The sequence below is a fragment of the Crocodylus porosus genome, unplaced genomic scaffold, assembly GCF_001723895.1.
Source record: "Crocodylus porosus isolate Cpor-Errol unplaced genomic scaffold, CroPor_comp1, whole genome shotgun sequence".
In the NCBI taxonomy this organism is placed as follows: domain Eukaryota; kingdom Metazoa; phylum Chordata; order Crocodylia; family Crocodylidae; genus Crocodylus; species Crocodylus porosus.
The window spans coordinates 52,281,595-52,295,561 of record NW_017728943.1 but is presented as its reverse complement, the minus strand read 5'-3'; the positions used below and the strand labels follow the sequence as shown (position 1 = coordinate 52,295,561).

The following is a 13,967-nucleotide window of genomic DNA, read 5'->3' as shown; positions in this document are numbered from 1 at the left end:
GTTGTGGAAGAGTCTGTTGGACTCTGTAATGACGATGAAAATATGTCCTGAACAGCGATGAGGATTTTAAGGCCTTCTGTTGTGGAACCTGAGACTTTTTTTTTTCTTTTATTCCAAGAGGTTAACGGGGTTTCAGAATGTTCTGACATACAGCATGTCCCTTTAAATAAATATATAACTCTCCCTATTGCAGATCTGCATTTGTATCCAAGTTTGCTTCTGGATTCCATAAAAAAAGGATGGACTTTCTGGTTCTCAGACCATGTTTGTTGTTTTTTTTTAAACTAGAGGGCCACCATTTTCAAATGGCAAATTCTTTTAGGGGATCTTATTTCTTATTCTTCTTTGAGATTATCTTTTAATAAAGTGGTTTAAAATCCATGAAATGTATTTGGTAACAAATATATGAATATCATGGCATTTTAGCAGAAAAGGCCAAATCGGTACTGAAGGAACATTTTTATGAAATGCCATAGGAAGAATACAACATTTATCATAACAAAGAAATAAGAGTTGAAGGAGATGAAAAAAGGAGAATTGAACTTCTCTATAATCCCCTTGTTTTATACTGAGAAATGGTAATGTGTCTATTTGGGGTCTGTGCACGTATAAACAGAGTCATAATGACAAATGTGACCACAAAATGTAACGTGTATGTGTGTATAAAATGTTAACTTTTGTAACTTTACATTTAAATTGACTTCTGACTGATTCAGTGCTAGCTAACACATTTTCAGAAGCACTTGACCTGCCTTTTTGCAAAATTCACAGGAGAATGTCAAGATATTTTCTGGCAATGATTAGGCTTCCTCTTTTTAACTTCTACTTTATCATGTGTTTAGTAACATCTTATATGATGGAGGCTTAAGAGCCATACAGACTTTGCCTTATGCCTTGTTTGCTTTTCAGTATGACTTCCTTTAGTGAAGCTGGATGAGGGGGAACCATTCTGAATATCATTAAAACATTGCTAACTCTTTTGAGTAATCTCCAAAAAAGTCACCGTACATGCATTAGAGCAGAGGGGTATTGTGGACCCAGTGAATAACACCACCATTTTTCCTTCATTCTCAGCAAGTACAATCTTGCTTTGCTCACAGTGTGAGCTGATATTTCTCTGTATGGCTGAACTCTGTTTTGATACGTTCCTGCTGAAGCATTTTCCTGCTGTCCCAGTTTTGACATTGCCTGGTAGGGCTAACTCTGCTTCCCTTGGGTCTCATGCTGAATTCATATAAGACAAAAGAAGGTGGGATGAACTTAAGGCCTGACAAGGATGGAAAAAATCACCAAGCACAGAATACATTGTAAAATGCAAGTCCTTTTTGTAGTGGCTGCCTGATTGTTAAATCTTCCTAGGTTTTTACCAGACTTCCCCCTCAAGCATATTCAGAATGTTGAAATGAAGAAAAAGAACAGCATTCTTGTGTCTGTTGAGAACTTTAGATATATTATCACAGATCAGGGACAGACTTGGAAATGTTTCCCTAGCTTTCCAGAATAACTTATACCAAGCGTATTGAGGGCACAAGCTAATGTAAAAAAGCTGCAGGCACTGAACCAGCTCTAAATTGCTTATCTGGAGACCAATATTCAAATTGCATTCTTTCATATTTGATATATAGTAACAAGAATGCAGGGCTGCAGTATATAGGAAACTCAATTAAGTTAACGTTTTCAAAGCCATTGAACAAACATACCTTGTATTTTTAAAAGGAGTCTAGGTACTTTTGGAGATCTGACACTTGAGCACCAAAGTCCTATGGACTGTATCTGTAAGGCTTACTCTCTGAACAGTCTGGATGAATGAAGAAAATGGAATGAGTTAAAAGGGGGCAGAGACTTAGTGTATGTTGGTTGCCCCAGGGCAGTTATCCTTTTGTCCTGCCTTACCCTCTGCAGTGACATAGCCCTGTTTGACTAAGAGGGGTAAACATCCATTCAAATTTCACTTCCTGAGAGGAGAAAGCAGGCATATGGACAGTTACTGTGGTAACATAGCAGCTGACTCATGCTATGTCCCATTCCCTTGTAACTCTGGTTGTGCATAGAAGTAAGTCCCTTTTGAAACATTTCCAAGTGAAACACACTTGGAAATGCTTCAGAAAGGAAATATTTCAACTGGAGGACATGTGTGACCCATGTGATGGCTCTAGAGTATTTCAAAATGCAGCCATTACAGAAGGAGTGGAGGATGTCTCTGGAGGAGCTGTGGGAGGGGCTCCCCAGCTCTCTGCTGCCAGGCTTCTGACTCTCCAGCCCCAGTTCCCTCTACCTCCTGTATTCCTCTTGCCAGAGATGAGGAGTAAAGTGGACTGGGGCTGAAGAGCCTGGCCTTGGGGGCAGTGTTCGATTCCTAGTGCTGGAGCAGCCAGCATCAGGGAAGCAGGACCTGGCAGCTGTAGAGTGTCAGTCAGCCTACACACTGTCCACCCTGTTCTCTCTTCAGCCCCCATATACACATAAAAAGAACTGCAATACTTTCAAAAGATACTATTTTGGAGCACTTTAGCTGCGCGTGTACACCCATTCTTTCAAAACATTTTGGTGGTTACTTCTGTCCATGCCTTCACTGTAACATGCATGTCTATATCCAGAGTGCCTAGGGCATTTTTGAAAATGAGATTTGGGTCACTAAGTTGTTTACGAGACTTGTAGCCTAAGGATGTAAATAAACATCTTGTCTGAGGCAGTCCTGATTTATCCCAGTGTTTGACTTGGATCAAATTAGGCATGCCACATCATTTACAAGTCTCTTTTCCAGGTTGCATTGCTGCTCCTCTGCCAGTAGGTGGCTAGTGAGAGCGCACAGCCTGGCCAGATCATCTTGGGGAAAAAGCACAGTAACCTGACAGCCACATCCTGGGGGAAAAGCATTAGTACCTTTTATCCCACTTCAGAGGGACTTCAGGTGCATCAGTGGAATTATATGGCTATAGAATCACAGGACAAAAGGCTTTCTTCTGGGACAGATGTAAAGTCTTATTTTGCAGCCTGACAGTTAAAGAAATGTATGCTGAGGTTTTGGACCATCAACAAAAGCTCTGGGCTCTGTGGGCATTTGCTTGTGCCGCAGCACCAGGCGCTTTTAAAAGTGTCCAGCACTGCGGTGCATGCAGTTGTATAAGTGGCAAAATGTGCATCAGTGCTGAGAAAATGGCATCAGCACACTTTTGAACTAAAACACCTTGGAGGTGTTTTAGTTCAAAAGCACACTGTCACCATTTTCTGTGCGCTGCATTTCGCCACTTACACACTGTGCTGCATTGCATGCAGTTGTATATCAGTTCATGTGCAGAGCAGACTTGATTAATCGAGTCTGCTGCGACCCACCAGATCTCCAGAGAGTCGTGGGACAAAAAAGTATGTTTATAAATGTCCTGTGCCCCTACCTGTGCTGTCTTTATTAGTCTGCTGGACCTTCCTAATAATGATAATAAATTAATAATGATAATAAATGATTTTCACTTAGCTGGTTGTTCATATGCATCACCAGTGTAATGCATTGATCTAAACAAAATGTTTGACTTTTCCCACCCCCCAAACATCCCGCTTCTATTTATTCTAGGGAAAAAGGAAATGGGGGAGGAAAAACTATATACGTTTTGTGAAATGGAACGCAAACACTCAGCTGTACAATTGACTTCATATCTCTCTCTCTGTATTACCCAATTATGTAAATATATGATCTGTGATTTTAAGAGTTTGCAGTTCTGACAGAAAAACACAAGAACATAGTAAGTGTATTCCCAGTCTACTCATTACTAAGATCTTCCCCTCTTGTATCTGCCATTAGGTACAAATTTATTATATTTTATCCCAATATATTTAGTTTTTTAGCACCCAGGCTTTTACAAGTTTCCTCCCAAACTAATCCAAATATGCAAAAAATGCATTCAGTTCATGTTGAGGTGACTGTATAAATGTATAAGTTTTTTTCAAAATTGACGTTTTGAATTCAGCCATTTGTCTTCTAGCATTTAATTCCTGGGTTTCATTGCTCAAAACATTAGAAATTCAACACAGACTCCTTTGCAATCATAGGCTTAAGTACTAAAAGAAAGGAAAGAGCATCAGGTTAACTTTGTTGGCCCTGTTTCAGCCACTTGCTTTTCTGAGACCCTTGTATTTGGAATTGGGCATTATGGCTGTTAGTAATAGAACAGTTCCATAGCTGTTCTGAACCACTTCTCACTATCATTTGGGGAAGGCAGGGGTTGTTTCGTTTTAATTCAGATTAAGCTACATTTCCACTGGGACATTTCCGCTGTGGCAGTTGTATCTTCAGCCTATAATGTGTAACGTTCTTTTGAAATGAGCTTCGGTTGTTTTCACAAGTTTAATCTTTCTCTGTGTGAACTAGGTTGTGTGTTTTGTTCACATGCCTTCCTCATTGCCAGCTCAGATTTCAGTATGCTATTGGCAGCTGGGTAGAAAAAACTAGATTCTATTTGAACTATACTGCATCAAGTGGAGCTACAGTAGATGACATGATCTAAAACCTGTAAACATCCAAGAGCTCTGCTAGAAGTTTTTCCATTTTCCATAAGTGCTACCAGTGTGGGGGCACAGCTCTGTGCTGCCACCGTAGTGAGGCGGCACAGTTTGCGCTACTGCCAGGCTCTGGCTCCAGCCAGGCTGCAGCCTGTGCCTGTGTCCTGCCATTGACTCAGAAATCTGGGGAGGCACATCCCCCCCCGACCCAACACCTCACCAATGCCATGGCATAATGCAGTGCTGTGTAGATATCTGAGCTAGCTCCTGTACCAGAAGCAGCATAGCCCTGTTAGTGTGGTGCTGCTTCTCAGGATAAGACATGCCAGTCTCTCCTTTTTTTCCTCTCAACCATCAGCCTCAAAGTTGGTTAGTTATGAAAGAAGTTCTGAAACTCCACAGCATACTTTTAACTGGTGATACTTTCTAGGTGAGAGATATTGTATTTACTGGATTCTAAGACAAGGCGTTTTCTCCCATTTAACACGGGGAGGGAGCCATGAGGGGAAACTGCAAGATTAAATGAACTGCCATGCAGTGAACTTCTGCTGTGATTTCTGTAGGTCCCTAGCTATGAGGGCTGGGCTAGGGCCATGTTCCGTGCCCCAGGCTAGAATGGGAATGGAGCCTGCAGGCATGGAGCAGGGGTAAGAGGGGAGAAGGGGGAGAAGAGGCTGGAGGGGGGTGGGGAAGGAGAGGGAGAAAGCACAGGCTGGAGGAGGAGAGGGTATGGGGGAGGAGAGGCAGGGGGAGCAAGCAGAGGGGCAGGCACAAGCAGGGGAAAAGCTGTTTGATTTCCCCCATCCCAGCTGTTTGCCTTCCCCCTGTAGCAGTGGTAGGAGAGGGCGTGAAGTAAAGATGAAATAATTAGATTCTATACATGGAAGATTATAACAAATTTATAAAGTTTCCATGTATAGAATCTAATTACTGGTGGGGCGTCTTAAATTCAAGGTCATCTTAGATTTGAGTGAATGCAGTAAATAGTAGGCTGAACTATTCAAGTATAATTCAGGTGCAGGGAGGATTGCACCCAATACATTTTCTAAACTTCTTTATTTTATTTTCATTGCCTGAGCACATAGCACATGCTTTTTCTGTCTCCAAATTATGGATAACATATCTAGCAACATTCTGTGATTCTGTCATAAGTGAGGTATGAGATCACATTTTTCTCCTGGATGCTGTAGCCATTACTAAATGCTTGTAGCCATTACTAAATCCATTTTAAAGCCTTATAAGCCATTTTAAACTGATGTCAACATTAATCCTTTTTGTTTTTCCTTTTAATTTTTCTCTTGTTTCTTCACTTGCAGTAACTGATAGTACACCTGAATTTTTAGTCTTTCTGGAGGAAAACATGAAGGGTGAAGTGTTCCAGGCATTTATTTAAACAGCTCATTTTGTGATGCTTTCAAGCTTATGTTGTTAGCAAAATAACGAAACAATTTTCTTATCAAATCTTTGCCATAATGTCTTGTGGCATAATCACTTTGCAGTTTTTTTTGCATCTGAAGACTAGCAGGAAAGCAGAGTGCTGAAGAGTTGTTGGAGGGTCTTGGAGAAGAGCTTTAACAATCCTCTCAGCCCTATTTTGATAACCATGTTAGCTTAGAAAATGCTTCCGTCATGGTATTATCAAACTCATCCATGTTCTGCTTTTTCACTGCACTGGACAGCGCTTTAGAGAATGGCACATTTGAACTTAGAAACTCAGAAGAAACTGGTTATCTGAAATTTTCAGATGAGCAAAAATCCTTTTTGTCTTTTTTTTACATCATACCTCTGGATTATGCCTGTTAGGATACTTTGCATTGCCCTGCCTTACCCTAAGATTTCTGCCTATAGGCTCCACCATTGCCTCTCACCTTTTGTGCTATGGGGCCAGCATTGTGGGCTGTACCATGCTGCGCTGCCTCACCCCAGCCCACCACCTGGGGCGGGGATAGGGAAACCAAACAGAGGACGAATCCAGAGACCTGTCTGCTTGTGCAGCCAAAGAAATTGTGGGTGGGGGGAGCAGTGGCTGAGTGGGAATCCAGGGGTGGCAATATATAAGCCCTTGCAGGATGCACATCAGTTGGACAGCCCTGCCATATACCCGTCAGTCATTTGGTTTCTACCACTTCTATCATCTGAAGTCGTGGAGAACCAGATAAATGAATACACTGATGTTCAGTAATTGCTAAACAATAATTATTGCTTCACACTATTGATCAACAGCTTGCACGTTTGTGTCTCTTATACCAAGAAACCACTGTTATTACGAGGATTCTGAGGACTGGAAAACAGTATGATTGGCCAGCTTAATAGAGAACAGTGCTTTCAGACACCCTGTCCTATTGTGCAGGTGGTTTAGATTCTAACAAAGCAAGCCTCCTTAATTCTTCAGTGTGGATCCTCTTTAGTATCCAGTAAAGATTAAACAGCAGCCTGTTTAAATTTGCTGACGATACCAAGATTTGGGGTGAGGTGGGCATGCTAGTAGGGAAGGACAGATTACAGCAGGACCTGGACAGGTTACAGGGGTGGGCTAATGAAAATAGGATGGGTTTCAATACTGACAAGTGCAGAGTGCTGCTCTTGGGCAGTAGGAACCAGCAGCATACTTATAAGCTAGGAAACTCCCTTCTCAAGAGCACGGTGGCAGAAAGAGATCTTGGAGTCATTATTGACTCCAAGATGAACGTGGGCTGACAATGTGAGTCATGGTCAGTAGGGCTAACCGTACCATGTTGTGCATCCACATCAAGCAGGGCCAAGGAGGTGATCCTTCCCCTCTATTTGACACTGGTCAGGTTGCAGCTGGAGTACTGTGTTCAGTTCTGGGTGCTGCACTTCAGGAGGGATGTGGACAGCATTGAGAGGGTCCAGAGGAGGGCCACCTGCATGGTCCAGAGACAGCAGGGCAGACCCTACGAAGAGAGGCTACGGGACCTTAACCTGTTCAGCCTTCGTAAGAGAAGGCTGAGGGGGGAACTGGTGGCCATCTATAAACTCACTAGGGGGGACCAGCAGGGTTTGGGAGAGACCTTGTTCCCCCGAGCACCCCCCGGGGTAACAAGAAATAACGGCCACAAGTTGTTAGAGAGTAGGTTTAGACTAGACATCCGAAGGCACTACTTCACAATCAGGGGGGCTAGGATCTGGAATCAACTTCCAAGGGAAGTGGTGATGGCTCCTACGGGGTCTTTAAGAGGAGGCTTGGCGTCTACCTGGCTGGGGTCATTTGAGCCTGGTTTTCTCTCCTGCCCAGGGCAGGTTGTCAGACTTCATGATCTACAAGGTTCCTTCCGACCCTACTTCTATGAATATGAGATTAATTGCTTTTAGGGTGTGGACAAGCACACATTTTAGGTGCTCTGGAAGGGGGAAAGGGGTTTGTGCTTGGGAGTGTTATGTGAATAGGATCTCCAAGAGCTTGCAGTATACAAGCAAGCTAAATTGCACTAATTTTGACTCTGAAAGAAGCAGGGTTAAAGTTGGAAGGGTTTTATTACCTTTTGCCGTAATCATGCAGACATAGGAGTTGCAGCTGATATTGATATCCTGTGCTAGTGATACAATTGTTACATTTGTCTTTCACCCCTCTAGCCCCTCTTTCTAATTCCTGATTACTTCATCCATTTGCCAGCCCTTGCACATATATACATCTTTATAGCTTTGTTTCCTACTGGGTTCCAAAGATCCTCAACATTCTCATTGTTTTTATTTTTACTTGCTTTGAATTCATTACAGAATGAAGATGGAACCTAATGAGCCAGCTCTTAGGTGCTCCGAGCTAACACCTGATACAGTCTTGGGAACCGCAAGGAAGGAAGGGCAGCAACTAGGGGCCATAAAGCACATTTAACATATCATAAAATAGAGCAGCTTAATGAGCTGCAGTAGTTTTAGAAGGAATGCCCTATTGCCTGAGAACCTGGTCACAGTGCTGTGTCTGTTGGGATTTGGTTTCTGTCCCATGTTTCTAGTTTTAAAAAAAGTCTCCATTATGTACAGCACATTTAATGTGAACACTTCAGACTTGCATTCCAGATATTTGTAATGGGAGGTAGACCTAGTTATAACAAAAAGATTTCTTTTTTTCTATGTCTTGTCTGACTGAAAACATTATTGGCCTTTTCACAGCCATGTATACAGGTGCTGATATGCTTCTGTTGCTTTGTGCTATGTTTTTTAGAATGCACTGTAAGCATTCTCTGTTCAATGGTTGAGTAACTTTGTGTCTTATCCTGCAGCTACCCTGAAGTGCAATCAAGATGAATTACACAAGAAAGCACTTCAGACTTTGGAGAGGTGAGAACCTGACTGATATTTGTGTCCCTTTTTATGTGAAGCCAAAATAATTCCCTTTAAAAACGATTTCATTCTCTGCAACGTGCTTCAGTGTCTTACTGTTTAACAAGTCTTTTAGATGCTGGCAGTCATTCTTCTAAACCAGTCCACTGATTGCAAGAATATAGTGGATCGTTGGGGAATGTCAAAAGCCAACTCCTTGAGAAGAGTCCTTTGGCTGCTTACAGCTACTTACAACTTAAAAATAAGCCAAACATGAGGATTATGCCCAAGATCCACCAAGAGACTTTCGGCATCTGGCTCCCAGAAAGGAATCTGCAACCTCTGAGTTAGGCAAAAATTGCATTCTGAATCCTTAGTATAGGATCCAAAACAGTCAGCATGCTTAATTGGGAGCCCATTCAATAGAAGACAATGAAGACCTGGATATTTCTTAAATAATATTACTCTTCGATACTTAGGTACTTGATTCTGTATGCCTCCCTTGGCTCCAGATTCACAGATTAAAATTCCATAATCCTTTCCTAAATGTAGGTGCCTAAGACTGCTGCCCTTGTCCCTTCTTTTTTTTTTAAGCAAAAAATATGAGCAAGGATGACTTTTTTTCCATCCCTTCCTACCAAAAGGAAGAGGTAGATGGTGGTGAGAGAGGAGACCTAGGTTCAATTCCCTATGCAGCTTTGGGGGGTGGGTGAGGAGTTCAAACCTACTGTTCTGTGTATCCAGGACAGTTCCCCAACTACCAGGCTGTTTGCTGTTCTGAAGTAGGTGGAAAAAACATCAACTTCGACGTAGTTTCACTTTTGCATAAAAGGAATTGAAGATTCAGTTGGCCAGAGAGGAACATGGAGCAAACATAACTTAGTGATTACGGTGTTTCCTTGAGAGAGAGGATACCAGAGTTCCAGCCCCTGCTCGAACAGGTGGTATAAAAGCATGGTGGTGATACTGCTGCGCTTCCTTTCACTGTGGTTTGAAAGAAGTAGCTGCTCCAGCAGTTTGTATGGAGTTCAATCCACTAGTCATGCTCCAAAAATGTCTGCTATATTGAGCTCCAAAACAGATGGAAGAAAGTATAGTTTATGAGTCCTGATGGGGTTTAGGTGACAGAGATGCTGAGCTACTCAGCACTATTAAAACTGAGATTCTTCTGGACTGCCCAGAAGCAGAACTTTTAGGTACCTTGGCAGACTTTAATTTCAAAAGCTTAAATGGCTATAGATTTCAGTGCCTTGAGGAATGGGTGGTAGTGAGTGGGAGTTCTGAAGATTTTGATTTTCACTTTAGGTAACAAGAAGGACCTTGCAAGGTCCCAAGTTCAGCACATCTCAGTAAGTGTAAGGAAAATGATGGTATTTTTCTTTAACCAGTTGCATCAAACTCTAGCTATCTTAGCCATGTTAAGGTGATGGTCAAGATACCTAAGCTCAGTGTGGGATCTGTCTCAGACTTGTTTCTTATCTTCTCACATATTGGCACCAGTAACAAAAATTCTGTAGGTCAAATTTTGTCCTCCATAACACCTGAGACAGCTCTGTTGTATTCTGAGACTGCACAGATGTAACTGATTGATCCTGTAACTAGAGCTTAGTTAACAATTCTGTTGGTGTCACACAAGAAGGAGCAGAATCTAGCACGCTCGTTCTCAGCTCTGTTGGCTCTGCAGTGGTAATAGGAGTATATGGCAGTAAAAACTTATTTTTATCACTAAAGTCAGCAGACTTGTCTCCAGATCCTTATTCATGTTGCTCTGAAGGGTAACAAGGTGCATTTTGGCACTTTTCAGAGTAGATCTGTCACTTTAACTAACACGTGTTCTTAACTCCTATGTAGCATCTCCCATACTGTGCTATTTAGATGTAATTGCTGTGCTGCTTTGCTTTTTTAACCGTATTTATTTTTATCCTTTGACCTTTCCCACTGGCAGTGACTTATTTTCATGGTATCTTAACTCTAGCTAAGAAGCAGTCAACCCTGTAGCCAACCATATCCGTAGAGATGTTCATAGTACAGCCGACAAGGGGTGCTGCGAGTCGGCCAGATAGTGCCCTTTAGTGTCTGCATGTTTTTCAGTTCCAAAGTACGTGCAGACTCTGACAACCCAGAGTGTAGGAGCCTGTGGCCATCCTTAAACGAATCTCTTGGCTGAAACCTTGTTTCACCAGCTTGTTTTTGTTGTTGTTTTAATACCATTTAAAGATGAGAAACAAAGTAGCAGTTCTTTTTCTTTCCCAAACCATTGTTAATCATTGTTCCCCCTACACTGGGGAAAGACTTCCTTTCTTTTTAGTCCTTTAGCCTATTGTTAGAGGAGCTGTTGCAGACTTTATAAGAAGGACTTTAAAAAAGAACAGTTCCTTCTCTTCCAGTAACCTAGATAGAACAGGTTTATGTGTAATAAATAAATAAATCAATTGAGTTCTCTGTGACACATTGCAGTATAATGTATCCAGTGTCACCTCTTAATCCCTGGAACTGGTATGGATCATGCTAGCCAAGAGTTCATAGGCCAGTTCTAAACCAGCAGAGATAAAGGGCACACTCTGTCCAAATTAAACTTGCCCGTCTTGGAGCAATTCATTATAATCATCAGCTTAATAGAGTTTAGCTCAGGCTAAGATTATAGTTGTGTGGTAACTGCCATTGACATAGTGTGTGGTTTGTGTTTCCTGCAGCAACTCTTAAATCTTTTTATTAGTGAATGAATAGTTTGGCAGTGCTTAGCCATCAGGCTTGTCAGTCTTTTATTTCTCCCTCACAAACTCTTCAACTGCACTTGCCTCTGGGCAGGGTAGCACAGGTGCAGACTTCCTTCTTCTTTGGAATAAAGCCCAAAAAAGTTAGAAAACATCTATTTAGTATGATCAGCCTTTCCTCTTGTGGTAAGGGCATTGTGGTAAAAGAGACCTGGGAGAGGAGGGTGAGTTTGTTAGCCAGCATGGAGTTGGTAATAAATTTTAGAGTGTTATATGAGAGACCCTTCAGAAATCCTGTAAGGAAACCCATAGGTCAGGATTGGGTGAAACCCATTTATTGTATTTTTCCTAACACTTGCCTTTTGTAGGGCTGGGGCAGTGGTTATAGAGAGAGCCTGCTTAGAAGTCTCTTCCCATTCCTAAATAAAACAAAAAGTAAAGCCTTGCAAATGTGTAGACTGGGCTGTGTTGGAAGTGAAGCTTTCTATTCAGGATAGTACAAATTCTTATTCCATGTAGTTCTGTAGACGGGCATTTATTATATGCACTGCCAGAAGCAGCAGCAGAACCTAGTGGGAGTAATGCACTGAGCTGGGTATTGAGAGATTTTGGTTCCGTTCTTGGCTCAGCCATTAACCTGTGCGTGTCTTTGGGCATGTCACTTGCTCTCTTTCTGTGTCTGATTTCACTCCCAACTTCAATCTGTCTTGACTAGTTGGACTGAAAGCTCTTCCAGGCTGATACTAGCCATGTATTTTGCATTCTGCCCGGTACTGGGGAGCCAGGGATGCTGATTTTCAGACTGCTATTTGCTCATGGAATCCAAATAGTAAGAACAACAGCACTAAGAGTAGAAATTGCCATTTTATTTATTAGCAACCCCTTTCCTGTATCAGAGCCTTTATTCAAATATTAGGGTATTGCTGCTGTGCCTTGGGTGAAATAATAGAAGGTAGTTAGTCTGAGGCTTTTATTCAGGATGAATTGCTTAAAACAATGCTATAAAGGTATGTGGGTCATGAATGGAGAGCAAATGATTTGCACTCTCTTCCCTCTTCTCTGTCATAGTCAGGTATCTAAACATCCTGCCATAAATCATCTCTTGCAGATTGTCAGCATGTTTTTTTTAATAAATGAGAGAAGCTTCGCATCTGGCTGTATAAAAATGCCAAGCATCTAGATTTTATAGCAGTTCCTGCTTGCTTGTTTCATGAGCTTGGCTCAGCCAGCAGAGCATTCATATGCTCCTATATGCTCTGCACTTGTAGAATTCCTCTTGAAATATGCTTTCTAAAATTTATGCATAATTTGTGGCTTCTTTCTGGTAGAGGAAATAATGAAAAGCACAATCTGATTTTTCACTTTCCTTTTTTTTGTTGTTTGGTTGTCCTTAAAGAGCACATCACCTGGCCCCTGAAGACCACCAAATCATCCTTTACGTCTCAATGCAGCTGGCTCTCGTCAGACAGGTATGTGTCATGACTGGTAATTTCAATTCTGTCAGCCACCACCTGGCTAGGAGCTAGTGGAATGACTCAGCAGAATAAAACCAATCCTGGTCACACTCAGTAATGACTTTTCTTGAAAGCAGGGAGAGAAGGAGGGAGGGAGGGGCAGTAGCATTAACTCAAATCCACCTTAACAAAAAAACAAATAAGCAAGAACTCCCTAGCCTGGCGTTTAACCCAGTCCTATGACCCTGGTTGTCAAGCCTTTCCAAAAGCATTTATCCAGTGATTCATCTCTGTCTGTCCCCTGCACTCTCTGCTCTAAGCAACTGTGCATAGGAAGGGCAAAGGCCAAACCTGAGGTGTTTGCTATTTTTTAACCAGGCCCTGTTCCTGGTCTGTCGGCTCCAAAAGTCTCTTTTATTACTTTTAAAATTCTTAATCTCTTAAAATTCTCAAGTTATATATATTAAGGAGTTGCCTATTCCATGCTTGAGTACCTTCCACTATGATTTCTGTGGCCCTTGGTAGCATTGTTTAGCACTCAGATGTTACTGCAGGTTTTAGGTTAAAAAAAAATCAGACTTTTTTAACAGTGTGCTTTGCTGTGTTTAAGAAGATTTGCCTTTTCTGTTAAAAGCAGATGACCTTTGTCAAAAAAGCTGAACTTTATTAGAAACCCTTTTAGCTAGATTTGCAATTTCATCAGCTTATTTTCCTTCCTTGGCAGGCTTTCTGTTCACTGCAGATTTCTCTCTAGTCTAGTCTTTGACTACAGAGTGAAACAGATGCTTCTTACTTTCCTGAGCTAATTAGGTGAGCTATTTGTTCATTGGGTTAAACTAATTGTTCCAAGAGAGCACACTCTTACTAATGTCACTTTTGCAACCCTTTCATAATAAGAGCAGTGTTCTGTAAGGACTAATGCATCAGGATAGATAATTAAAACAGCTTATTGAACGTTGTCATCAGTCTGCTGTGTACCTCACAATACAGTTTTCTTAGGGTCTTTAATAAAAAAAAAAATCTA

General features: G+C 41.7%; 1 protein-coding gene across 2 annotated transcripts in view; it reads left to right on the top strand.

Annotated features, from left to right (window-relative positions):
* Positions 1–13,967, top strand: part of TTC7A (tetratricopeptide repeat domain 7A) — a 246,883-nt gene that overhangs the window by 95,221 nt on the left and 137,695 nt on the right. For both annotated transcript variants that reach the window (XM_019549352.1, XM_019549351.1), the window contains 2 exons: positions 8,736–8,793; positions 12,886–12,958. In XM_019549352.1, coding sequence (XP_019404897.1) covers positions 8,736–8,793; positions 12,886–12,958 — 131 coding nt within the window. The remainder of the gene's footprint in view (positions 1–8,735; positions 8,794–12,885; positions 12,959–13,967) is intronic.